This window comes from Lepus europaeus, chromosome 13, assembly GCF_033115175.1.
Source record: "Lepus europaeus isolate LE1 chromosome 13, mLepTim1.pri, whole genome shotgun sequence".
Lineage (NCBI taxonomy): Eukaryota > Metazoa > Chordata > Mammalia > Lagomorpha > Leporidae > Lepus > Lepus europaeus.
In genome coordinates this window covers 56,525,109-56,549,666 of record NC_084839.1, presented here as the reverse complement: position 1 = coordinate 56,549,666, position 24,558 = coordinate 56,525,109, and the positions used below count along the sequence as shown (strand labels likewise).

The window sequence follows — 24,558 nt, the reverse complement described above, 5'->3', positions numbered from 1 at the left end:
TGGCTTCTTTCTGACCAGGCTTTTTCCTTTTGTCTGTAATGTCCTTCCTCTTGGCCCTGCAGGTCCAGCTCAGAGTTGCGTCTCCCCTACAGCCTCTCCTCCCTTCCAAATGCCAGTGCAGTTAGCCCCTGCCTTGTCCGCTGGCTCCACATCCAAGGATCCAACCGACTGCGGATTGGAAATACACATCTAGTTTAATTGCGTCTGCACTGGACATGTACAGACTTCTCTTGTCATTGGTCCCTAGACAACACGGTGTAAGAACTGTTTACACAGCATTGACACTGTGTTAGGTGTTATAAGCAATCTAGAGACGATGTGACGTGTACAGGTGTACAGGAAGATATGCCTTGGTTCTATGCAAATACCATGCCCTTTTTATACAGTTGGCCTGAGCATCCTCAGATTTTGGGGTCCCTGGGCATCCTGGAGCCAGTCCCCCACCACAGCAGCCGTCATTTCTGTTCATTCAGATTTCCATAGCAGTCTGCATGTGTCTCACGACACACTTCCTGCATTGCAGTGAGGCAGGTTCTGCGAGGGCTCCTGTGGGGAGGCTTGTGCCTGAGTTCTCTGTGTGCTACCCACAGAAGCTGGCCTCTTGTTTTGGGCATTGTAAGCACTTGGTAAATATTTGTTGAATGAATGCATGAAAGAATGAATGAATGGAATTTATCCTGGGAACACACATTTTGCATAGTGAGGTACATGGTTAAACAAACAAGGCAAAACTACGGTCCTAAGACAATTTGTCTTTTTATGCAGCTGCCCTTCCAGTCTCCTAGACAAGTGCCACCATTCTACAGCAAAAAGCTTAAAGTGTAATAAAAATTTATCTAATTCACACGATCAAGTGAAAATACTTTGGGCCCAGAGCCAGAGAATATTATTGGAGTGAACTTTTTTCAACACCCTAAATTTAACCAGCTGGAATTCTTTTTTTAAGTACCATCCTATTCAACCTTTTGAAATGAAGGATTTGCCTTTTAGTGGGAAATCTGCATTTCAACACAAAGATGGAACACAATGTCTCTAGCTTAGTTATTCTTCAGAGAAGCAAGCCTTTTTTTTTTTTTTTTTTGAATTATATGCTTTGCTTATGTTAAAGACACAGATTGCAGAAATTTTTGTTTAGGCCTGACAGATTGGTGGGTTGCAGTTTTCACATTTTTATAGATGAAGGGGCATTAAAGATGTCATCCCTCTCCTCCTCCCTTATGAGAGAAGACCTAGGATGAGAACTCTTAAAAGGTGAAATTAGACACCTGCTTGGATAATTAAGGTTCTGAGAGCTTAGAATTGGTCAAAAAGAAGGAAAAAGAGTTTTTTATATGAGCAAGTGATGTGGTTAAAGTCACCGTTGAGATATCCCGTAATGCAAGGACCAGGAGCAAGTTTCAGAAAAAAAAAAAAGAAAAAAAAAAAAACAAAGAGAAGAAAAAGACCAAAAAAACCTCTTACTTTCGTTTTTGCAGAATGCACCCTTTCCATGAGTATCATGATTTCGTTAAACTTTCACCAATGAAAGACGCCATGAAGGAAAAAAAATGCTCATGTAAACGCTCATTTCTGGAACAAAAGGCAGTGAGACTTTGACAATATCAGGAGGTTAATTAAGAGGTCTGTTAGCAATGATCAAGCCTGGCACAGTCTCAGTGCAGACTGACACAACTCAAGACACAGGCCTGGCTACTGTTTGCTCTCTAATGCTCTGATCAGTCGTGGAACTCAAGGGAGGAGCTGGCAACTGTGGGAAACAGAGGGTCAAGAGCTAAGACGCCTCTGACTAGAAATGACATTTCCATGGGCTGCTGTCCCGTGAAGAGAAAGAAGCTTCCAGCCCAGACCATAGGCACATTATTTGTGTGGCTGGAATCCAGTAATTGGATTCAGAACTGTGATTGGGTACTCCCCGGGTGCAGAGGCTGGCCGCGTGGAGGGGGAGGAAGGGCCTGAAGGGAGTGCTCTGGTTTTGGCTGGTCACCGGTGCAGGGGTTGCCCTGCCATTGCTGAGTCGCCATCACTCTGTCTTGAAGACCCGAGATGCAAGAGAGGCTGCAGCTGTACATGATAGTTCATTCTAGTGTTTGTGCCACGGCCCTCTGAAAGAACAGGGCCATTATCTGAAGACAGCTGTTTAAGAGAAAAGCGTATCTGAAAGTGCCTTCAGACATTCATGGAATAATGGAATTAGAAGATGCATTTATTTTAGTTAAGAAATTTTACAAAAGTCAACATAGTTTTGTCATAATACACATTTCCGTGAAATTTTGAAGACCCCCCCCCCCATAGGCATGGATTTCAAGAAGCTTTTGCATCAAAATATATGAATCTTTAACCCCATTTCCTGCAAACTTTTTCAAGTGCTCTTCCTTACACACACACACACACACTCCAGTGAATAGCATGCATCTGTGTACTCCTGTAGAGAGTTTTAATAACCTGAAAAAAGTTGGGCTCCGAAGCCATCATTAAATGTGTTGGAAGCGATGCCTTGTGCATTGCTGTTTCGGCATATTTGGAGATCAGCAGTATTACTTGCTGATTAGCAGACAGTGTGCCTGGATTACATGCCCAGTGATTAGTTTCAGATGCAAATAGCATGTTAATAGTCGAGGATTCTTTGGGATGTTCTTGAGGAAACCAAAAACTTGATTTCTTGACCTTACATTCCAGCGACATCCACTTGGGCTTCTGGAGCTCTGTTAGAAGTTGGTACCCAGCGTATGCAGATATGTAAAGTGCCCAACCCCGAACACTCAATCAAAACCCTTCCCAATTTGTTGCAGGTTTTTTAATGAGACCTGGACATGATTCATCATTTTATTCAGCCATTAGGCAGCTTTGCAACCTTCCAATGCGCGATGCATTTCAGAGGCTCCAAGGGAAACCTGGGTCTAGAGAGCGCTTCCTGGCACAGAACAGGTTACAGGGAGCCCAAGGCATTAGAGGAGGCCGATTCAGAAAGGGCACATCTGAAGGTCCAGAGAGGCAGAGTAGAGCCCAGGTCTTGCTCCATCTGAGCTGAGGGCCTCGGCTCCTTTCTGCAGCTTGTGTGGCCGCACTGAGGACACCACCTGCCGGACCTAAGCTGGCTTGGGTGTTGTCCTGATGCTTGATAGAGACTGGCCTGTCCCTGTCTTGGTCAGTGACAGGCAAAAGGAGGCTGGACCACGAATTCCACATGGAAGGATGCCTGGAGGTTCCCCACGTTTGTGACTGAAGGGGCAGAACCTGGGCGTCTCTGCTGGGAACACCAGCACTTCTGGCTCCCCCACCCCCACCAAGGCAGGGCTTACTGAACTTGGTTGTGCAGCAGAATCTCCTGGAGGGCTCACGCCACAGCGACTGTTGCTTCCCATAGGCCCCTCCGCCCTAGTTTCTTGTTCGGTAAGTCTGAGGTGGGGCCCAAGCATTTGCCCTTCCAACAAGCTCCCAGGGTGATGCTGCTGCGGAGCCCAGATCTGTGCTCTGAGAGCATTTTGCTGAAGCACCAGAAAAGAGGGCAGAAGTAGACACCCGCTTCCCAGCCGGCAGCTGGGGAGAATGAAAGGCGTGGGGTCAGCAAGAGCACCCAGCCAGGGCCGCACCTCCCAATCCCCAACCTCGGAAGGCAGAGCTGCTCCTTGAGTTTGATCCTTGGAAGCGTTCATTGTGACAACTTTGCTTGGCCTAGGCCATGATGAAATGATTGAAGGCAACATAGCAGGAAGTTAAACCCTAGGGAGGCTATTCACAATTTACATTTCCAGTCCTCGTGGGAACTCCCATTCTACTTCCCGAGGAGACGGTTAGGAACACGTTTGGTGGAAGAAACAGCAGAATAAGCCGGGTGCGCATGTAGCTTTGCTTTGTCCCTCTTCCTGGAGGGAGATCAAGGCCGGCCTCAGCTTCTGCACAGTCTGCTTATGTGAACGGCTTGTCAGGCTGAGACATGGTTTGTTTTCCTTCAGAGGGCTAATTCTGCAGGGGAAGCAGTTAGAGGAGGAGGACTGTGGGAGTGAGCTCAGGGGCTCCAAGGCGGCAGAACAGGCATTGTTTTCCGGTTGTGAAACCCAGTTCATTGGAATCTTTTTTTTTTTTATTTCAGTCCTTTCTTTTCCCCCAGAAACATTTTATTTAAGGTATACAAACTTCATAAACACAAATTTAGGAACATAGTGATTCTCCCCCCCCAGCCCTCCCACCACCCCACTTGCACTCCCACCCTTCTTCCTCCTCCTCCTCCTATTCCATGGGGACCTTTGGAAGGCCCCACTGGACACTCCTGGGCTGGACTGCTCTTCCTTCCGCTGAGAGGTGAATGGATGAGTAGATGGAGAAGCCTCCTTGGTGGCATTTCTTGGGCAATGAGGACCAAGGCAGGGTCAGCAGAGGGTGGAGTAGATGCTCTGGGAGAGAGCAGTGGAGCAGGAGTCAGAGACCGGGTTTAACCTTCACTTGGTGATGAACTGTCAGTACAGCCACTGGCACGTCACTTGATTTCTCAAGACCCCGTTCCCCACTTGTGAAACCAGGCACAGATTGGAGGAGCACTAAGGTGTGTGTGTGTGTGTGTGTGTGTGTTTTCAAACAACATTTAAAAAAAAACAAAAAACAGTAGGCATTGTAGAGCTGCCTCTTGGGACTCCCCCAACCCATATTGGAGTCCCTAGTTTGAGTCCCGCCTCCGCTTCTGATCCAGCTTCCTGCCAATGCACCTGGGATACACCAGACAATCGCCCAAGGACATGGATCCCTGCCACCCACATGGAGGGCTCAGATGGAGCTCCTGGCTCCTGGCTTTGGCCTGGCTCAGCCTCAGCTGTTGTGGGCATTTGGGAAGTGACACAGTGGATGGAGGATCTCTCTGTCACTTTTGTGTTTCAAATAAATAAATACAGTAAATCTTTAGAAAGAAAGAAAGCTGTGAAGACAGATGTGGAGCTGCTCTCAAGGGTGAGGCCGCCCTTTGCTGCGTGATCAGGCGGCTGCAGCCGCTCAGGGTGCAGATGAGTTTGCCAGTTGGAGAGCCATGCTAATGGCTGAGCTGGGTAGGTTAGCAGTTCTCGCAGGAGGCCTTTTGAAGCACCTTAGGGTCCTCTGGCGTGGTTAAGTGGCAGGGAATTTGCAATTAGACTCTCCCCATGCAGGATGTCTAAGGACCTTAAGCTGAGGTCACAGAGATACCTCAGTTGCATGGGTTTCCTAAGAAAAGGATTTCAGTCTTGGCAGCAAGCAAACTTATTAAACAGCCAAGGCAAGAACAAGTGCAAAAATGGATTCTCAGATTTCTTGTTGAAAACTACTAGGACTAAATCTGTCGTTAATTTTACTGCGTACTCTGAATTCATTTAACATGGATAGTCAGATGTAGACACACTTGGTCTCTGAGTCTGGTTTTCCTTCATTTGCTGGTTCCTTTTGTGGTTGTTATTGTGTGCTGGGTCGGGGCGGAGGAAATGCCTCTCTAGATGGTCTCAGGCTGGGTCGTGCCTCCACTGCAGGTCTGCTAACAATAGATTTATGCTTTCTGTACTGTAAGAGCTGTCTCGAGCAACACACTGCTGTTAGCCACCGGCTGCTCATGAAAGGAAACCTTGTCCCAACTGCCCTGGCTGCACTTGGCATTGAGGTGTGTATAAGGAGAACAGGATGTGGTTTTACACCGGACACCTGCTATCCTGGAGCACAACAACACACTTCGAAGTTCTCTTAATATTAAGCTAATGAAAAACATACTCTCTGCTCACCCTCGAAATCTGTTTTTCTTCTCCCTCACCTCTCCCAGTCATCACACACTGCAGGCCTCCAGAACATAGGGAGTGTCCCCTCCCCTGTCCACCCTCCACTCCTCCTCACAGTGGATATCCACTTGGTCAGTTTGTGGAAGCTGGATTTGGAAAAACCAGGACCTCAGGGGGCACAAACCAAACACTTCCCTTACAAATAAATAGATCAGTGCCGGAAACGCTTGTTTGATTGCCAGGTTCATGACTGTTAGTGCAAGAAGTCACCTGTCCTAACCAGAGTGCACCAGGAGCCGAGGACCTGGGACGGTAGGCTGTGGTTTCTGGATGTGACTGTTCCTGCACATGGGTTCTTGCTTTATTCTTTAATGCTTTAATTCCTCACTCTCAAGGGGGTCCTGGGCCAAAGCTATGTTAATCCTTTATTCTCCAGTGCTGTGTGTTGTGAGAAGTGATGCCTACACCCACTACCCCGTGTGTAGGATTCTAGAAGGTGACCTTCCAACTCCTAAAATGCCCAAATTTCCTTGCCACTGAAGGTCATATCATAAATATAGTTTGGGGGGGAGCGGGCAATGTGTTGGGGAAGGGAGAGTGGGACTTGATCCTATTAAAAAAATGGTTGGTAAATCCACTCATTTTATGAGCATATTGTTCTTTGCTTGTGTTTGTCTTTAAAGTAATGTATGCCTGTGAACCAGCCTTGCAGGGAGGTCTCCCCATTTTGCCGACCTACCTGTGGTATCCCCCACTTTCTCCTTGCTGTTTATGCATCTCTTACCGTAAGAGAATAATCAAACAGCCACAAACAGATGAACCAAAGACTTCCCCACCATACCTATAAGAAGCCTGTTTCCTTTAGCCAAAAAAGGCCAGGGTTGAAAACAAAACAAAAACTGGGGGAAGTCACTCACCTCTGTTCTTTTGTTCAGGCTTTGGGCCTGTTCACTATGTGCAAGGCTGTTTGATGATGTTACTCTGTGTTGATGGAACTGAGATGTGCTATCCTGTAGTTTGTGTGTTGTTTGTGGCTGCAGCTCCTGATGTTGGGTTTCTTTCACAGATAAACTTCTGCACTGGAGGGGCCTGGCTTCCCCTCGGTCTGCACACGGAGCTCTAATCCCCACGCCCGGGATGAGCGCAGAGTACGCCACGCAGGGTATTTGTAAGTTGAGCATTATTTCTTCTACAAATGTCCGTGTGTACAGAGATGGGAGTTCTGGAAATTACCCTTACTTTTTAAGTACTGAAGGGAGTTACTTCCAAAATAGGCTGGCACCCGCAGATGCATTATTCCATTACTCACTTGGCACCCGCTCCCTGGCTCCACTCAGCCCCAAGAGTGACTTTTCCCTTCTCCTTTTTCCCTCTGCTCACTGAAGGCAGGGAGCTGACAGCAGCTCTCCCTTGTGGGTCTGCTCCCCAGGGTCTCGGCTGGCTCCAGGCTGGGGACTGGATACAGCTGTGTGTGCAGAGTCTGTGTTATAGCTGGACAGTCATTCCCAGGGCCTCACGGAGGACTTGGGATTATTCCACGGTGCCCACCTCCAGCAGACTCCAGACCCAAAAGGAGTCCGTTGGCAGTCACTCTGCTGCATTTTATTGATGCATTTACATTTGTATTTGAACATGGCATACATATACCTGGCGCATCACGTATGTGCAAGTATAAGCATATACAGGCAGCCCTCTGTATCTGTGGGCTCAGCATCTGCACAGTAACCCATCAGGGATCGAAAATATTCAGAAAAAAAAGGAATGACCTCTGTACTGAACATGAACAGACTTGCTGTTGTCACTCCCTAAACAACACAGCCTCACAACCATTTATTGAGCATTTACATTGTGCGTGGTATTATAAGTAGTTTAGAGGTAATTTAAAGTATGCAGGAGGATGTGCGTGGGTTGTAAGAAAATACTATGCCATTTTATGTAAGGGATCTGAGCACCCATGGATTCTGTATCCAAGAGGTCCTAGAACCGATCCCCTGCAGATACTGCGGGATGACGATACACATACATACATGTGTACATACACATGTAGGCATAACACACAGACATGATTTCTACCCATTTTCTCCTAGTTTTGGAGAAAATTACACAGCACTGTAGTTAAAATGTAAAGATACCACCACCACCATCATCCATTCACTTGTTGAAGCCAACGTTGATAGTGAGGACTTTTCTAGGAAATTGGGAACCTTTTATGACATTTAGATTTGCATGTTTATAACAGCGATGTTGGAAAGGTGCTGTTTGGGGAGGTCGTACAGTGTGCTTCTCTGGGTGGGAACACATGGTATGAATCATGCATGGCTAAAATATGGAGGGGGGAGAGCGGCTGCTTCTACCCTCAGCAGAACAAAGCAAGTTCAAAGGGAGAAAAGAAGCGTGGCCGTCTAGTTGTTATTTGGAAAGTAAGTGGAAAGGAAACAAGAAAAGATGGGGAAAGGGTCACGGGAAGAGAGTGCCCACAAGCAAGAGGCAAGAGTTAAGGCTGCGCAGGGGCTGGCTTTCCATGGGAGGGAAACTAGACTCACCCATCTCGTGAGTGGCGTCTGCAGGGCACGCACCCTGAGACCCAGTGCAAAGCCAGTTGTTTATTTGTGCTAACTCCTAGGTAATCCCAGGTAACAAAGAGTTATTGTGTGAATTTCACAAGGCCTTGAGCCCTGAGGGCTGGGTGGTGCAGGGGTTAAAAGCACCTCACCTGCCCTCCTCCTCCCCTCCAGCTGGGCCTAAGCCTGGCTTAGGTCACAGATTGCAAAGAGTTTAGGGGATTGCACTCAGGGTTTCGAGTCCCTACATGCTGGCTGGGTGGGGAGCGCTCTCCTCCTCTCGCTGGGGGTGCCTGGGGCCTGCACTGGGCTGTGGGAACAATGCCACCCTTGGAGGGAAGAGGAGGGAAGGCAGTGGGCTAGCTGAGAGGAGGGTGGAGTCCAGAAGCCAAGGGCTGCTGGCCCGGGACACAGTTTAGCTCTCTTTCTTCAACTTGGCCTTTCTGAGGGTGGGGAGTTGGAGCCGGATATGGAGCCGGTGCCCTCTCCCCTCTACCCACAGAGGGAGGGTGCGTGGTTCTGCTGGTGCCCATGGCTGGCATATCCACTTTAGGAATGACCAGAACAAGGTATGTGGACATGGGTTGTGGGGTTCCAGAAAGCTCCAGAACAAAGCTGGTGCCCACTGCACCACAGTAGCCAGCCCAGCCCCCCCCCCCCCCCCCCCGGCTTTCAGAGTCCTCAGGCCCCGACCTGGGGGCCTCCTGCTTGTGAACCAGGCATCCGACTTAAAAGTCGCCCCCTCCCGCCTCTCTAAGCAGAGCCTGGCTGCTGGGAGCTGGGGGTAAGGCCTGGACCTTCCTCTGGAAGCCGTTCTGGGCGTGTCGTGTGGTTAGTCATTACCCTGGGTCATTAATCACACCTGGTAGTCATGAAAACTCACAGGCACGTTGGCGATAGTTTACAGAGGGCTTTTATGTGCTTCTGTCATTTGAACCCCACAACAGTTCTTCAAAGGTACTGTCTTTATGCTCACGTCACACATAGGCATCCTAAGACTTGGCGACATTAAGTGACTGTCCCAGGGTTGCAAGTTAGTACATAACAGAGCTTCAGACCACCTCCTTGTTCTCCATCGGAAGGCTTAGATCACGGGCATTGGCGACACATTAGAGATAGGGGTTATTCTTTCCCATAAAATGAAATGAAACAAAAGCCAGTAGGTGGGCTAATGCTGCGTTTAACCCTTTCACTGCCTCACGTTCCTATCAATGGGGACTGGTTTATTGCTTTAAATCAAGACAATCCCCGTGAATGCCCAACGAGGCTCTCGAATTGAGAAGTTGATTTTCATCAGAGTAAATGAAGAATATTATTATATTTTACACGTCAATAAATCAATGTAGCCCTAATTTTGCCACGCAGGAAATCAATTCTGGTCTTTCTCAACCATCAAAGATGTTATGAACAAAGTAATTTCACAAATTATGGCAAGTAACACATTTATTGATGACTGCAGTTTAGGAATTTAGAATCGGTGAGCACTGTAATATAATATGGCGCACCAGCGTGAGCTGAGTGAAATACAGATTATATGGTGAAATTGTAATGCATCATTTGCTATTAGCGGACTGGTAATAATTACCAGTTTCAAAGCAGCTCTTTCCATGTAATCTTTAGTCTCAATCGTAACAGCCCTTCTCATTGACATTATGATTACACTGGCTGCCCTCATGATCTACAATATCTAGTTGATGGGAATACTAAAATGCGGTAGTGAAAACTGTATGTTGTGCGCTCATTAGAAGATGAAATGCCATTTTCTCTGACCTGATGTAGGAGAGAGGGGAAGAGCGTCACAGTGTTAACATACTGTAGTATGATCACATAACCGGCTCGCTCGGGGAAAAAAACGTGAGGAAGCGCAGGGCAGCAAAATAAAATACACTTTGCTCATTTAAGCCGTTTTGAAAGGACACAAACGAGATCCTTGACGTAGCAGTGCCGTGTGCCGCAGATGTCGGCATTTAGCAATGGCCGGATTCATGGTGCCTGCAAAACCAGCGGCCCTACTGAAGGGACCAGCTCTGGGTTTCGATAGAATATTAGAAGGTAAACATGATTTTAAGGCATTTGGACCGATGAAAAGTGTTAAGGACTTGCTTCAGCTAATAAATCACCTTTCTTATTGCCCAGTTCTGATTGTCGGGCTAAAAGTGTGATCACACCCAAGTCCCAAGCAGGCACAGGAGAAAGCCACTGAGGGTCACTGTCATTGGAAACACATAGTTTTTTCCTGCCCATTTGGGACCCAAATCATTGTTCCACAACAACAAAAAATTTATGAAAATACTCTCAGTGAAGCTTTTTATTTCCCTTTGGAGAGAGGCGGCAAACAAAAATAGGCAGATAATGTGATACTAATGTCAGCGTTTTCTTTCAAAATCTTGCTGCTCCCCCCACCCCCCACTTCCACATTAGACAAATGTTTGAAACCTAATTTTGGTATCTTACCATCTAATCTCGTTGAAGAGATTTGCCCAGGAGTGGGATATATTGAGTGAGATTATAAATGCATTGTAAAGTAAATTACAAGGTCAGGGCAGGAGTCCATTACTTGGACAAGTGCTGGAGCAGGGCCGGCTTGTTTTGGAATGTGAGCGCTGGGGCCCGGCCTGAGACAGCTTTGCCTTCCGACTCGCTCGACAGAGGAATCATATAATTGATTCATTCCTCGTTCTCACTCTTGAAGCTCCATGGTCAATTTTGTCCTCTTGAAAAAAGTTGCTGACGAATACTAGCTGTGAGCTTAAGGAAAGCCTTCTAGCCCTGCTTGGAGAAGAGGGAGAGAAGTTTATTTCTTAGTTATTATATTCTAAGCGCTGTTGTTTTGGGGATCACCGGGATATTATCTGTTTTTCTCATCCTTATCCTTTGGCCACCATCACTTTGGCCCTTTTTAATGCTGCAGCTGCCTGGTGAACTGTTGGTTAGTCACCCTCATGGGCTATCTAGCTATATATATTTAAATTTAGCTATCGCCAAAAATGAATGACTTTGTGAAGTCAAGCCGACCCCTCTTTGCCAAAGTGGCATTTACCACTCTGGGGTTCTTTTCAGCAAGAGAGAAATAATGTGACTTAAGCAGGGCCCCTCTCCAGACGGCTTGGCTACTGGCCAACGAGTTGACTAGCTGAACTGTAGCTTTCTGTTTCTTTCTCAACTGGAGTTGAGTCTCGGCCGAGGGCGCGGATGTTGTATAATTTGGTTCACGTTGTTAGCCTCTCAAAATAATGAGGAGAGGCGGGTGTAGCATTTCTCAGCCTGCTGCCTGTCATGGTGCTGGCTGCCGAAAACTGTGCCTTCAACGAGGATGCTATGTCTACTGAGGTTGGCACCAGGCGCTCCCCCTAACTTCTCTAGACTTTGTAGTTACTGCACAAGGGCGATGGCTCCTGGAGATGCGATACAGCCTATCAGTGAGCCCTGAATTAATTAATATTTTCCTTCTGAGATTTTTGCAACTTCCCTTGAGATAAAAATGGTTGTCTTTGTGGGGTGCTGTGGAACCAAAATTGACGCTGACTCTTCCCTCTCTCACACAGACACACATGGGCTGGGATGTGAGAAAGTGGCTAGTCTCTCAAAGAAGTCTTTCCGAATACCTTATTTTAATATAATCAACACTTAACTGTGTTTCGGGCTAGGACGCAAAGCATCGCTAGAGGCATGGGGAATTGTACTGAGTTGAGTCGCCCATCTCTGTTTTGATATCTGGGAAAGCATTGCCTGTTTAGGAAGTTTGCCTGCTCCCCCAGGGGGTACAGCACAAGGGGATTTAGGAAGCACAGGGCTTGGGTTGCCTTGTCCAGGTCCCTCGTTTAACAGAGCTGCAGCAGGTGAGACTGGAAGGTTCAGAAGAGAGTCGAGTGTGGAGATCCTCCTCCTCAAGCTAGAATTCTACTTTGGGGATTGGAGATGAAATCCTTTAGCATGGAGCTCCATGGCCGGAAGAAGCCATGTTGGACAGATTATCACAGGGCACCAGGCACCATGCAGGCATCCCAGGGTTGGGGGGCGGTGGACCGTGGGGTTGGGCCAGGGGGTGGGGGCGGGGGGCAGGAAAGGCTGGAAGCGGAACATAAATAAGCAATTGCTGATGCCCGCCTCGGTGATTAAACATTGATGTTGGTGTTGTATTATTTTGCAGGTAAAGATGAGCCCAGCAGCTACACATGTACAACTTGCAAACAGCCATTCACCAGTGCATGGTTTCTCTTGCAACACGCACAGAACACTCATGGATTAAGAATCTACTTAGAAAGCGAACACGGAAGTCCCCTGACCCCGCGGGTTGGTATCCCTTCAGGACTAGGTGCAGAATGTCCTTCCCAGCCACCTCTCCATGGGATTCATATTGCAGACAATAACCCCTTTAACCTGCTCAGAATACCAGGATCAGTATCCAGAGAGGCTTCCGGCCTGGCAGAAGGGCGCTTTCCACCCACTCCCCCCCTGTTTAGTCCGCCACCGAGACATCACTTGGACCCCCACCGCATAGAGCGCCTGGGGGCGGAAGAGATGGCCCTGGCCACCCATCACCCGAGTGCCTTTGACAGGGTGCTGCGGTTGAATCCGATGGCTATGGAGCCTCCCGCCATGGATTTCTCTAGGAGACTTAGAGAGCTGGCAGGGAACACGTCTAGCCCACCGCTGTCCCCAGGCCGGCCCAGCCCTATGCAAAGGTTACTGCAACCATTCCAGCCAGGTAGCAAGCCGCCCTTCCTGGCGACGCCCCCCCTCCCTCCTCTGCAGTCCGCCCCTCCTCCCTCCCAGCCCCCGGTCAAGTCCAAGTCCTGCGAGTTCTGCGGCAAGACGTTCAAATTTCAGAGCAACCTGGTGGTGCACCGGCGCAGCCACACGGGCGAGAAGCCCTACAAGTGCAACCTGTGCGACCACGCGTGCACGCAGGCCAGCAAGCTGAAGCGCCACATGAAGACGCACATGCACAAGTCGTCCCCCATGACGGTCAAGTCGGACGACGGCCTCTCCACCGCCAGCTCCCCGGAACCCGGCACCAGCGACCTGGTGGGCAGCGCCAGCAGCGCGCTCAAGTCCGTGGTGGCCAAGTTCAAGAGCGAGAACGACCCCAACCTGATCCCGGAGAACGGGGACGAGGAGGAAGAGGAGGACGACGAGGAAGAGGAAGAAGAGGAGGAAGAGGAGGAGGAGGAGCTGACGGAGAGCGAGAGGGTGGACTACGGCTTCGGGCTGAGCCTGGAGGCGGCGCGCCACCACGAGAACAGCTCGCGCGGCGCGGTCGTGGGCGTGGGCGACGAGGGCCGCGCCCTGCCCGACGTCATGCAGGGCATGGTGCTCAGCTCCATGCAGCACTTCAGCGAGGCCTTCCACCAGGTCCTGGGCGAGAAGCATAAGCGCGGCCACCTGGCCGAGGCCGAGGGCCACAGGGACACTTGCGACGAAGACTCGGTGGCCGGCGAGTCGGACCGCATAGACGATGGCACTGTTAATGGCCGTGGCTGCTCCCCGGGCGAGTCGGCCTCGGGGGGCCTGTCCAAAAAGCTGCTGCTGGGCAGCCCCAGCTCGCTGAGCCCCTTCTCCAAGCGCATCAAGCTCGAGAAGGAGTTCGACCTGCCCCCGGCCGCCATGCCCAACACGGAGAACGTGTACTCGCAGTGGCTGGCCGGCTACGCGGCCTCCCGGCAGCTCAAAGATCCCTTCCTCAGCTTCGGAGACTCCCGACAATCGCCTTTTGCCTCCTCGTCGGAGCACTCCTCGGAGAACGGGAGCTTGCGCTTCTCCACGCCGCCCGGGGAGCTGGACGGAGGGATCTCGGGGCGCAGCGGCACGGGAAGTGGAGGGAGCACGCCCCATATTAGTGGTCCGGGCCCGGGCAGGCCCAGCTCAAAAGAGGGCAGACGCAGCGACACTTGTGAGTACTGTGGGAAAGTCTTCAAGAACTGTAGCAATCTCACTGTCCACAGGAGAAGCCACACGGGCGAAAGGCCTTATAAGTGCGAGCTGTGCAACTATGCCTGTGCCCAGAGTAGCAAGCTCACCAGGCACATGAAAACGCATGGCCAGGTGGGGAAGGACGTTTACAAATGTGAAATTTGTAAGATGCCTTTTAGCGTGTACAGTACCCTGGAGAAACACATGAAAAAATGGCACAGTGATCGAGTGTTGAATAATGATATAAAAACTGAATAGAGGTATATTAATACCCCCCACTCCCACCTGACACCCCCTTTCTCACCACCCCCTCCCCCCATCGCCCTCCAGCCCCCTCCCCCTGTAGGATTTTTTTCTAGTCCCCTGTGATTTAAACAAACAAACAAGCAAGCAAGCAGAAGTAACGGAAGCTAAGAATATGAGAGTGCTTGTCACCAGCACACCTGTTTTTTGTTTTTTCTTTTTCTTTCTTTTTCTTTTTCTTTTTTTTTTTTTCTTCTTTTTTCCTTTATGTTCTCACCGTTTGAATGCATGATCTGTACGGGGCAATACTATTGCATTTTACGCAAACTTTGAGCCTTTCTCTTGTGCAATAATTTACATGTTGTGTATGTTTTTTTTTTTTTTTCTGAAACTTAGACAGCATGTATGGTATGTTATGGCTATTTTAAATTGTCCCTAATTCATTGCTAAGCAAACATGTTGCTGTTTCCAGTTCCGTTCTGAGAGAAAAAGAGAGAGAGAGAGAAAAAGTCCATGCTGCATACATTCTGTAATACATATCATGTACAGTTTTATTTTATAATGTGAGGAGGAAAAGCAGTCTTTGGAGTAACCCTCTATAGACAGAATAGACAGCACTGAAATAAAAATCTCTGTGAGCTAAATGTCTGTCTCTAAAGGGTTAAATGTATCAATTGGAGAGGGAAAAAAAAGGCCTTGAATTGACAAATTCAGAGAAAAACAGAAAAGTTTATTCTATCATTTGGTTTTAAAATATGAGTGCCTTGGAGCTATCAAGACCACATTGATGGTTCTTTCTACTTGTTATAAACATGTAGCTGAATTCTGCAGTGGGTGAGGTCATAAACCTTAGGACCTAGCATTTAATTCTATATTGTATTTCTCACAACAAAGGCTACCTAAAAGTATGACCCGTTATGTCCTAGTTAATCATCATTTTCCCTTTAGTTTTAATTTTGTAAACAAAAACTGATTATACCAGTATAAAAGCTACTTTGCTCCTGTTGAGAGCTTAAAAGAAATGGGCTCTTCGGCCCAAAGTTTTATTTTTATTTTTTTAAATGACCATTAAATTGAATGTGTAACATGCAAAAGCCCTGTGACACCATTAAAATGCGTTAGTATGGAGTGTGTTCGATGAAGATGATTTGTTTTAAATACTGTCTTGAGAAAAAAAATTCTGGCACCAAAACAAATAGATCCAGACCCACTTGGTTGTCAAATGGACAATCAAATGATAAACTTTAAGACCTTGTGTACCATATTGAAAAGAGACTGACAATATAAGATTTGACAGAGGGGAACAGAGGAAAAAAAAGGTGTGATTTATTAGCACAACGTGGTAATCTTTGCCATTTTAAACTAGAACAGGTGTATAAGCTAATACTGATACAATGATGATTAACTATGAATTCTTAAGACTTGCGTTTAAATGTGATTCTTTTTTTTTAAAAAAAAAAGAGTTTTAAGAGTAGCAGTATATATGTCTGTGTTCCCTAAAAGTTGTACTTCATTTCTTTTCCATACACTGTGTGCTATTTGTGTTAACATGGAAGAGGATTCATCGTTTTTATTTTATTTTTTTAATTTTTTCTTTTTTATTAAGCTAGCATCTGCCCCAGTTGGTGTTCAAATAGCACTTGACTCTGCCTGTGATATCTGTATCTTTTCTCTAATCAGAGATACAGAGGTTGAGTATAAAATAAACCTGCTCAGATAGGACAATTAAGTGCACTGTACAATTTTCCCAGTTTACAGGTCTATACTTAAGGGAAAAGTTGCAAGAATGCTGAAAAAAAAAAATTGAACACAATCTCATTGATGAGCATTTTTTTAAAAAAAAAACTTAGAAAAAAAAACCTTTGCCAGCCATTTACTTGACTAATGAGCTTACTTACTCGGACGCAACACTGCAAGCGCTGTGAATGGAAACAGGATACACTTAACATAGAAATGAATGATTGCTTTCGCTTCTACAGTGCAAGGATTTTTTTGTACAAAAGTTTTTTAAATATAAATGTTAAGAAAAAATTTTTTAAAAAAACACTTCATTATGTTTAGGGGGGAACTGCATTTTAGGGTTCCATTGTCTTGGTGGTGTTACAAGACTTGTTATCCATTTAAAAATGGTAGTGGAAACTCTATGCCTTGGATACACACCGCTCTTCAGGTTGTAAAAAAAAAAAAACATACATTGGGGAAAGGTTTAAGATTATATAGTAATTAAATATAGGAAAATGCACACTCATGTTGATTCCTATGCTAAAACACATTTATGGTCTTTTTTCTGTATTTCTAGAATGGTATTTGAATTAAATGTTCATCTAGTGTTAGGCACTATAGTATTTATATTGAAGCTTGTATTTTTAACTGTTGCTTGTTCTCTTAAAAGGTATCAATGTACCTTTTTTGGTAGTAGAAAAAAAAAAAAAGACAGGCTGCCACAGTATATTTTTTTAATTTGGCAGGATAATATAGTGCAAATTATTTGTATGCTTCAAAAAAAAAGAGAAACAAAAAAGTGTGACATTGTACAGATGAGAAGCCATATAATGGCGGTTTGGGGGAGCCTGCTAGAATGTCACACCGATGGCTGTCATAGGGGTTGTACATATCCTTTTTTGTTCCTTTTTCCTGCTGCCATACTGTATGCAGTACTGCAAGCTAATAACGTTGGTTTGTTATGTAGTGTGCTTTTTGTCCCTTTCCTTCTATCACCCTACATTCCAGCATCTTACCTTCATATGCAGTAAAAGAAAGAAAGAAAAAAAAAAAGAAAAAAAACAATGTTTTGCAGTTTTTTTCATTGCCAAAAACTAAATGGTGCTTTATATTTAGATTGGAAAGAATTTCATATGCAAAGCATATTAAAGAGAAAGCCCGCTTTAGTCAATACTTTTTTGTAAATGGCAATGCAGAATATTTTGTTATTGGCCTTTTCTATTCCTGTAATGAAAGCTGTTTGTCGTAACTTGAAATTTTATCTTTTACTATGGGAGTCACTATTTATTATTGCTTGTGTGCCCTGTTCAAAACAGAGGCACTGAATTTGATCTTTTATTTTTCTTTGTTTTTGTTTTTTTTTTTTTAATTTGGATGACCAAAGGTCATTACAACCTGGCTTTTTATTGTATTTGTTTCTGGTCTTTGTTAAGTTCTATTGGAAAAACCACTGTCTGTGTTTTTTTGGCAGTTGTCTGCATTAACCTGTTCATACACCCATTTTGTCCCTTTATTGAAAAAAATAAAAAAATTAAAGTACACAATGTCAGCTTCTTGTGTCCTCATTTGACACACTCTGTAAATTACTTCCAAGAAAAATAACAGGTTTTAAGAGAAGGCCAGTCAGTCTTTTTCAGTATTATTTCTATGGGTATTCTGATGCATGTATTATACCCTAAAGGAACATAAAGTACTTACTAATTAAAGTAGACATCACAAACCATGGAAATAGTTTGTAGGCTTTACTGTTCTAGAATAATTTTCAAGAAACTGAAGTTATTTTCAGTCTGATGCTAAGAACTTTCGCTCCATCTCTTAGCAGAAATCCATTCAGGTAGAAGTGAAAAACTTGCTGGTAATAGCGTCTTCAACTTTTATTTCCTTTGGATTTTTTGCTGGTCCTGTCTAAAAGTTCTTTTCTATTCTCCCATTCTTGCCCTATCTTAGAACATCATAGAAAAGAAGGTGTTTGTGTGTGTTTTTTTAATTGGCTCTTTAGTTTCCACGTAAGAATCTTTCTCAAAATAACCCCACTCCTCAAGACAAAGGCACCAGGTTTAAGAGAGAAAGAGAGAGAGAGAGAAAAAAAAAAGAAAAAGAAAAGAAATGGGCAACCAGGGGCAACCAGGCATAGCCAAGTTTCTGGAATAAGCCATTGGTTGATTTCCTGAGACACATGTTGGTCTGCCTTGTGGATCCAGCTACCCTGGATGCTACAGATTGTTTTAGGTGTGTTGGTAGGGTCTTCGTGGCTCACAGCAAGGGAGGATTAGCCCTCAGTTCTCTTTGACCAACAGATTTATGAAGTGTATTTGAAAAGCAAGTTCGGCCTATCTTAAAAACCCCTCCTTAGCAATCTGTGTTGTCAGTTTAACAAATCCTGCATGTTGCAGCATCTATTGGCTTTATGAAAACACACACCTCTGTGATCCTGTCTCCCTGTTTCCAGTGTAGATGAATGGACACAACATTGTTCTTATTTTTTGTAAAAACCAAAACAAAAGCTGTTCTGTTGTCTTGTGGTAGCATTTTTTTGTTGCTCAGTTCTTGTGCCCTAGTGCCTGTGAGGTGACCTTCCATGTAATACCTTTTATCTGCGGCAAGAATAGTTTTTATCTTTCCAAAACATAGTGAAGGTGGGTATTGAAAAAAGTAGGGCAGGGAGAATCCACGAAAGAGAGATTTTGGAGAACATTGCATGGGAGCTGGGATGCGGTGGGGAAGCTGCTGTGGAGAACTTGATGTTGAGAAGAAACATGTGTGTTTTAGATTAGGTTACCCCAGAACTGAACCCGAATCGCTGTTCAAGACAGAGCTATTCCCCAGCACCATTCCCGTTCTAGGTGTGGTAACTCCTGCCCTGCCATATTAAATGTCCATAAAACCTCCATGTGTCCCTATTACTCTTTTATTAGGAGCTATGCGTGCAGCTGTGTAGGCTTTATCTCCAGTATTCATTTTAATTTATCAGTATATGATGCTGTTAGTATAATTAGGTTTTGCATCCTGACAGACAGAATTGATGGTGGATTCTGTATACTTGCATGTTTGGATTTCTTAAATCAAATGGGGAGTGGGAAAGGGTGCAAATATCTGGTGATAAATCACAGATTACGTCTGCTTTACATGGTCTCAAAGTTCAATCACCTTATTGGGAGGCAGTCTTTAGGGCAGTCTCTGACTTACTGAAGCCTCTGATAAAATATCATTTGTGAAGCTGAGTGAACAATAGAAGCTTGAAAACCTAGCCAACAAGGATGTTGACTTGTAAATGACATTTCATATCCGGAAATCCTAGAATTTAAAATCTTTTAAATATAAAACAACAACAATAAAAATACACCCCAATTTTCAAGGTGGAGTGATGATATATTTGTTAAATGAGGAAATACTCAGGACATTAATATCTCTCAATTGTCAAGTTTGGTAACCCTGTTGGTGCACTGATGGAATGTCCTTTCCCTACCTGAACTCCTGATGCTGAAAATGTGCCTTTTTACCTTCAGCTTAATAAACAGGAAGACAGCAACTACCGCTCCTCACAGGTTTTAACCCAGAGTCTCTTCCAGGGCACAGGCCCTCCCCTTGCCAAGGCCCTCTGCTACCCTCTATTTAGGACCTGCAAAAGGACCAAACCCCACACATTTAAAGGTTGCTAAGGAGTGAGGCGAACACGTCTTTCATTTGTACGAGCCATGGCAGGAAGTGTGAAGTAGTCTAGTGTTTCCCAGGGCACTCTGTGGATAGAACTGTTTATTTAAATACCATTTTTTGTATATGCAATAAGTACATATTGTATATATTCATAATGCTTGAAGTGAGAATTTGAGAGGAAGTGGCTGGGGAAGAGTGGATTAGATGTAATTTCCATTGGAGAAGTAAGGAAACGAGGTGCTTTGTTCACAGACACTCCAAGAGTTTGCTAAAAGGGGCCGGATTATTGGGGGACCCACCCTGAAAAGGAGCTGAGAAGCCGCAGGCCCCATCCTGTCCTGCTGCTAGCTAGCACCTGTAAACTCACAGCGTTTCAGGGAGGAAAGACAGTGGGTTTTCCCCTACACACACACACACACACACCCTTAGGACAGTGTTGTCATGGTGTAGCTTCTTTAGGAATTCTGTCACTTCATCGTCCCTGGGCCTGGTGTGTTCTGGAATGTTCTCAACCCAATCTCTCTGTTTTTTTTTTATAAACAACTTCCCATTTTTTAAAAAATATTAAGAACGGGGGACCGAGGCTTTTGTCAGTACGAGGGTGGGATTGGCAGTGTTCTTTTTTAAAGACTGCTAACTTTTAAGTGGCTTGGCATGTTTTCCCAAGTGTCTCCTTAAGGCCCTGCCACTTTCCCGACTGAGAGTAAATGAACTCGTTTCTAGAGGAATGGACATCAGAACACGTGGACACACTTGGGATTCAAGGGCTGCGGCCGCTACAGGTTGTAGACACGTTGCCCCCATCTGATCCCATTAGCCCGCTGTCCGTTCCCTACAGCACATGGCCAGGGCATCAGCCATCACAGGGGCGGGCCCGTTTCTCTCTCTCTCTCTCTGTTTCTCAGTGTCATCTGTGGACATGGAATACAGTAATCCCTCCCTTCCAAATGGCAAAGGAGACCGGCTCAAGTGGGTCCTTTTACTTACCTGCCTAAATTTAGCTAACACAGCTCACCGGTTTATCCAAATACTGTTTTTCCTTTCTGTAAGGTGGCAAAAGCTATGCGAAGGGCGCATATGTGTCAGGTCTTTCATAGCAGACAACAGAAAAGACAAATTAAGCGGTTGCCCCCAAGGACCCTTGGGAGAGGGAGCCCCCACATCCGCAGGGGGCTGTGGTCGGTGCCGGGGCTCTCCTGCTAGGGTGTTGCCATCGGGAGCAGGTCAAAGAGGTTGGACTGGGGAGTCCGCTACAGGGGCTACAACGGCAGGGCCTGGGGAGGGGCACTGGGGATTCCCCAGAGCCCACCTGGACACAGCTGCGAGCCCTCAGCCCAGGTCTCCACGGCTCAGGGTGGGGGATGCGAGAGAGAGCAGCTGAGCGCCAGACCCCAGGCCTCCTGCGGCGGAGGCGCCGAGTCAGGGCAGAGGAGGCCCCAGGCCCCCAGCTTCAGGTCGCCATGGCAACGAGGCCTGGAATGCCACTGTGGCAGCCTCCCCCAGGGCACACCGGACTCTGAGCTCTGCTACTTCAAGTCAATGTCCACAGCCAGAGAGGAACCCGGAGGAAACTGACCACTCCCGCCTCCCCTTTCTCCATTGCCTCCCCCCTTACCAAAAACAAAAATTAAAAAAAAAAAAAACAAAAAACAAAAAAACTGCATGTTGGCAAGAAACTTGCAGGCAGTTTTTGGTGCAATTTGAGAGCAACTATTCTGGGTTCTGGTCTTCTGAGAGATGTGTTCGCCTCTTGTAAACCGTTGGCTGCTTTGACGTTGAACTTGATGACATTTCATGTTTTCGTTGTGCTGCTTTTACATCAATTTTTGAGTTTGTGTTTCTTTATAATTTTATTATTATTTTAAGAAAGTGTCCCGTTCCCCACCTCCCTCCCTCACTCTCCTCCACCAAAGGACTGTTCCCTAAGTTCTCCCAGTCGTAAGGGAAAAGTGTTTCCTGCCAGGTGTATCCAGAGTTCATTAGGGCCATCGCGGGGTGGGGGCGGCGGCGGCGGGGTGGGAGGGAGGGCGGCCTGGGGAAGCCACTCCGGGGTCAGGGCTATGCGGGGAGGGGAGATTGAGTCTGAAACTCACGCCTAAGACACCCGTGGCTCAACCTGTGGCTGGTTGGAGTTGGCGTTTAAAAAAGCTAGTCAGAGAACAGAAAATCGCTGGGCCAAGTCACACCTGTACTTTTTTTTTCCCTCCCCTTCCTCTGTCTCCAACCTCTCTCTAGGTTCTTCACACACCCCCATTCGGCGTAGTACCCAGAGAGCTCAAGATGTGTGGCAGTTTTCGGATGGAAGCTCGAGAGCCCTTAAGTTCTGAGAAAATGTGAAGCCCCCAGGGGCGGGGTGGATGCGCGCCGCCCAGCCGACGCCTGCCGCCTGCCGCCTGCGTGGTCTGTCACCCTGCTAGTTTGTGATGTTTTCCGACAGTAGCCTCCAAGAAGCCGTTGTGCGAAGACAGTCCTGCGGAGTCCTCCCAGCCTGGGCCTGCAGCGCCATTTTATTTATATTTTTTAATAAAAAGTAAAAACACAAAAACAGACCCACATTGGAACAGTGAATCCGTCCCATAGCGAAGGCCCCCGGAGCATCGCCGACCCGAGTGACGTCCCGGCCCTATTGAAGCCAGCCAACCTAACTACCCGTATTGTGGAAATGAGCATGAGTCCCCGGCCCCTTGTTTCTATACATTCTATGTTGTCTTTTAAAAAGTGTGCTTAACATTGACACAATAAATGTTGGAGCTTTAGGTGGTGTCTGCTTGTTCTTTAACTTATCACGCGTCTAAGATGGTGCAGCTGTTTAGGACTTTGTAGCTCTGCTGTTTCCTACAGGCCCCCGTTGGGCGGGGAGGAGGAAGACTTGAGGAGTGGGTAGAAGACCAGGGGAAATAGGTTACCGCGTATCAGATGGTATAAATTTTCGAGAGAATCCAAATGCACAACTTAGGAGTAAATCACAATATCATAATTAATGTAGTAGTAGCGTTGCTGTTTATTAATGCGGAAGTGTGGTTTCCCTGTCTTGACTATAATTTGCATACCATTAAATAATGCATAATACAGCACACTGAATCCTGTTTTTCAAATATATGCTTGTGGTGGCTACAGTGCAGGATTTGAGTTTGTCTTTTAATTTAGCCCAGGAAGGATAACGTCACCGGATGAGTGGTAAATCCTGAGGAAGGTGATGAATGTCAGGAGTTGCTTATTAGATATTCTAATTTTAGGCTCCTGGGCCCTTAGCAAATCATTCTTAATACAGGCAAACAAACGCACATAAAACTTCCTTCACACTTCCATCAGGACATTGGGGGCAGATAGGATACAGGGGAGGGAGGTCACGTCAGACAAGGCCACTGTGATTATAGTAATGCCCCGTTCCTTAGAAGTGAGTGACACAAATAAGTTAGCTCCACACACAGGTACCAGAAACTCACTCTGGCCCAGTTACTTTGCAAAGACCTCTTCTCCATTTGGTGTTTCCTGCTGTGCAGAGATCCAGCAGGGTGTCAGAGACAATACAGCACATTAAATAAGTTTATAAATAATAGAAGTCAAACACCTGTGTATCACAGATTTGCATATTGGCTGTGAACCTAACTGAGAAGCATCTTACCACTCACCCGCAGGCTACATTACCCAGCCTAGTGAAAAGATAGCCCAATAATTGGCATCTGGGTTCTTTCCTGCTTATTCATCACAGATAATGACTCCTTACCCTGGCGCACCCTGTGCAGTTTACCTAGCATTTACGTTATGTCTCCTGGTCCTCTGGGGTGGATTTTACGATGGCCACTTTAGGGACAAGGAGACTGAGGCTCATGAAGGCAAAGGTTTGCTGGGGGCCGGTAAGAGAGCAGCAGAGGAGCCAGGTTTTCCGGTTTCTAGTCCAGAGCTGATGCCACGGACCTCTGTCGAACTCATCAAAGGGATTGCCTCTCCCTAGGGTGCCACTCCCCTGGGTCAGCACCCAAGCCATGCGCTCATAGAAACACCTGTGGCGTACGCAGCCCCGGGCCAAGGGTGCCCATTGGTGCAGCGCACTCCAAGGTCTCTCTGCCACGGGCTGTGTACACTGCAGAAGGGAGCTGGCAGCCAGGTCCTCCTTGCCGGCTTCTTTCCCCTGCGGCTTTTCTATGACCAGAGAACCCAGGTTGCCGAAGTGGCCTTGGGGGTTTCGGAGTGAGGATGGGACTTGTAGATCAGAAGCTGTTGTATGGAGAGCCGGCCCCTTCTGCCTCTGAGAGCAGCTTCCAGAAAGGAGGGGAGCTCCTTGCCGGATGTCTGGAGGGTAACTCCGCCCAGGGGAGCCCCAGGCCTGAAGCAGGGCAGGTCTCGGGCTCTCCCAGCACTCCCACGTGGTAACCAAGCACGTCTCTGGTCCGTGTCTCTCCCCTGTCTCTTATTTCTTCTCAGTTTGTGAGTAAATGGGTTTCTCAAGAACTGGGCCTTTTCAGGGGGGAGGGGAAAATGACAATGGATAAAGGAGATATTTTTCCTCCTCCCTAAAACCAAACATATAAACAGATACACAAACAAGGGAAAAAACACCCAAGCAAAGGAGCAATGACAACCCGAGTTTTTCCTCCACATCCTTTTTAGTTGGAAGAATATAAAAATTCATTTATGGAATTCATTGTGAAACAGCGCTGTGCCAGGGCTGGAGCTGCTGAACCGCTCCCCGGCCCAGGATTTGTGATTTGGGAAGTCATCTCTCTGTGTGTCAAGGT

At 46.6% G+C, this 24,558-nt stretch overlaps 1 protein-coding gene across 10 annotated transcripts in view; it reads left to right on the top strand.

Moving 5' to 3' along the window:
* Window positions 1–22,156, top strand: part of BCL11A (BCL11 transcription factor A) — a 97,963-nt gene extending 75,807 nt beyond the window's left edge. For 2 of the 10 annotated variants that reach the window (XM_062208678.1, XM_062208686.1), the window contains 2 exons: window positions 6,793–6,894; window positions 12,438–14,458. In XM_062208678.1, coding sequence (XP_062064662.1) covers window positions 6,793–6,894; window positions 12,438–14,458 — 2,123 coding nt within the window. Of the gene's footprint in view, window positions 1–6,792; window positions 6,895–12,437; window positions 14,459–22,054 lie in introns of those variants that run through there. The other 8 variants (XM_062208685.1, XM_062208687.1, XM_062208679.1 and 5 more) reach the window with 8 other exon arrangements.
* The last annotated feature ends 2,402 nt before the right edge of the window (window positions 22,157–24,558 follow it).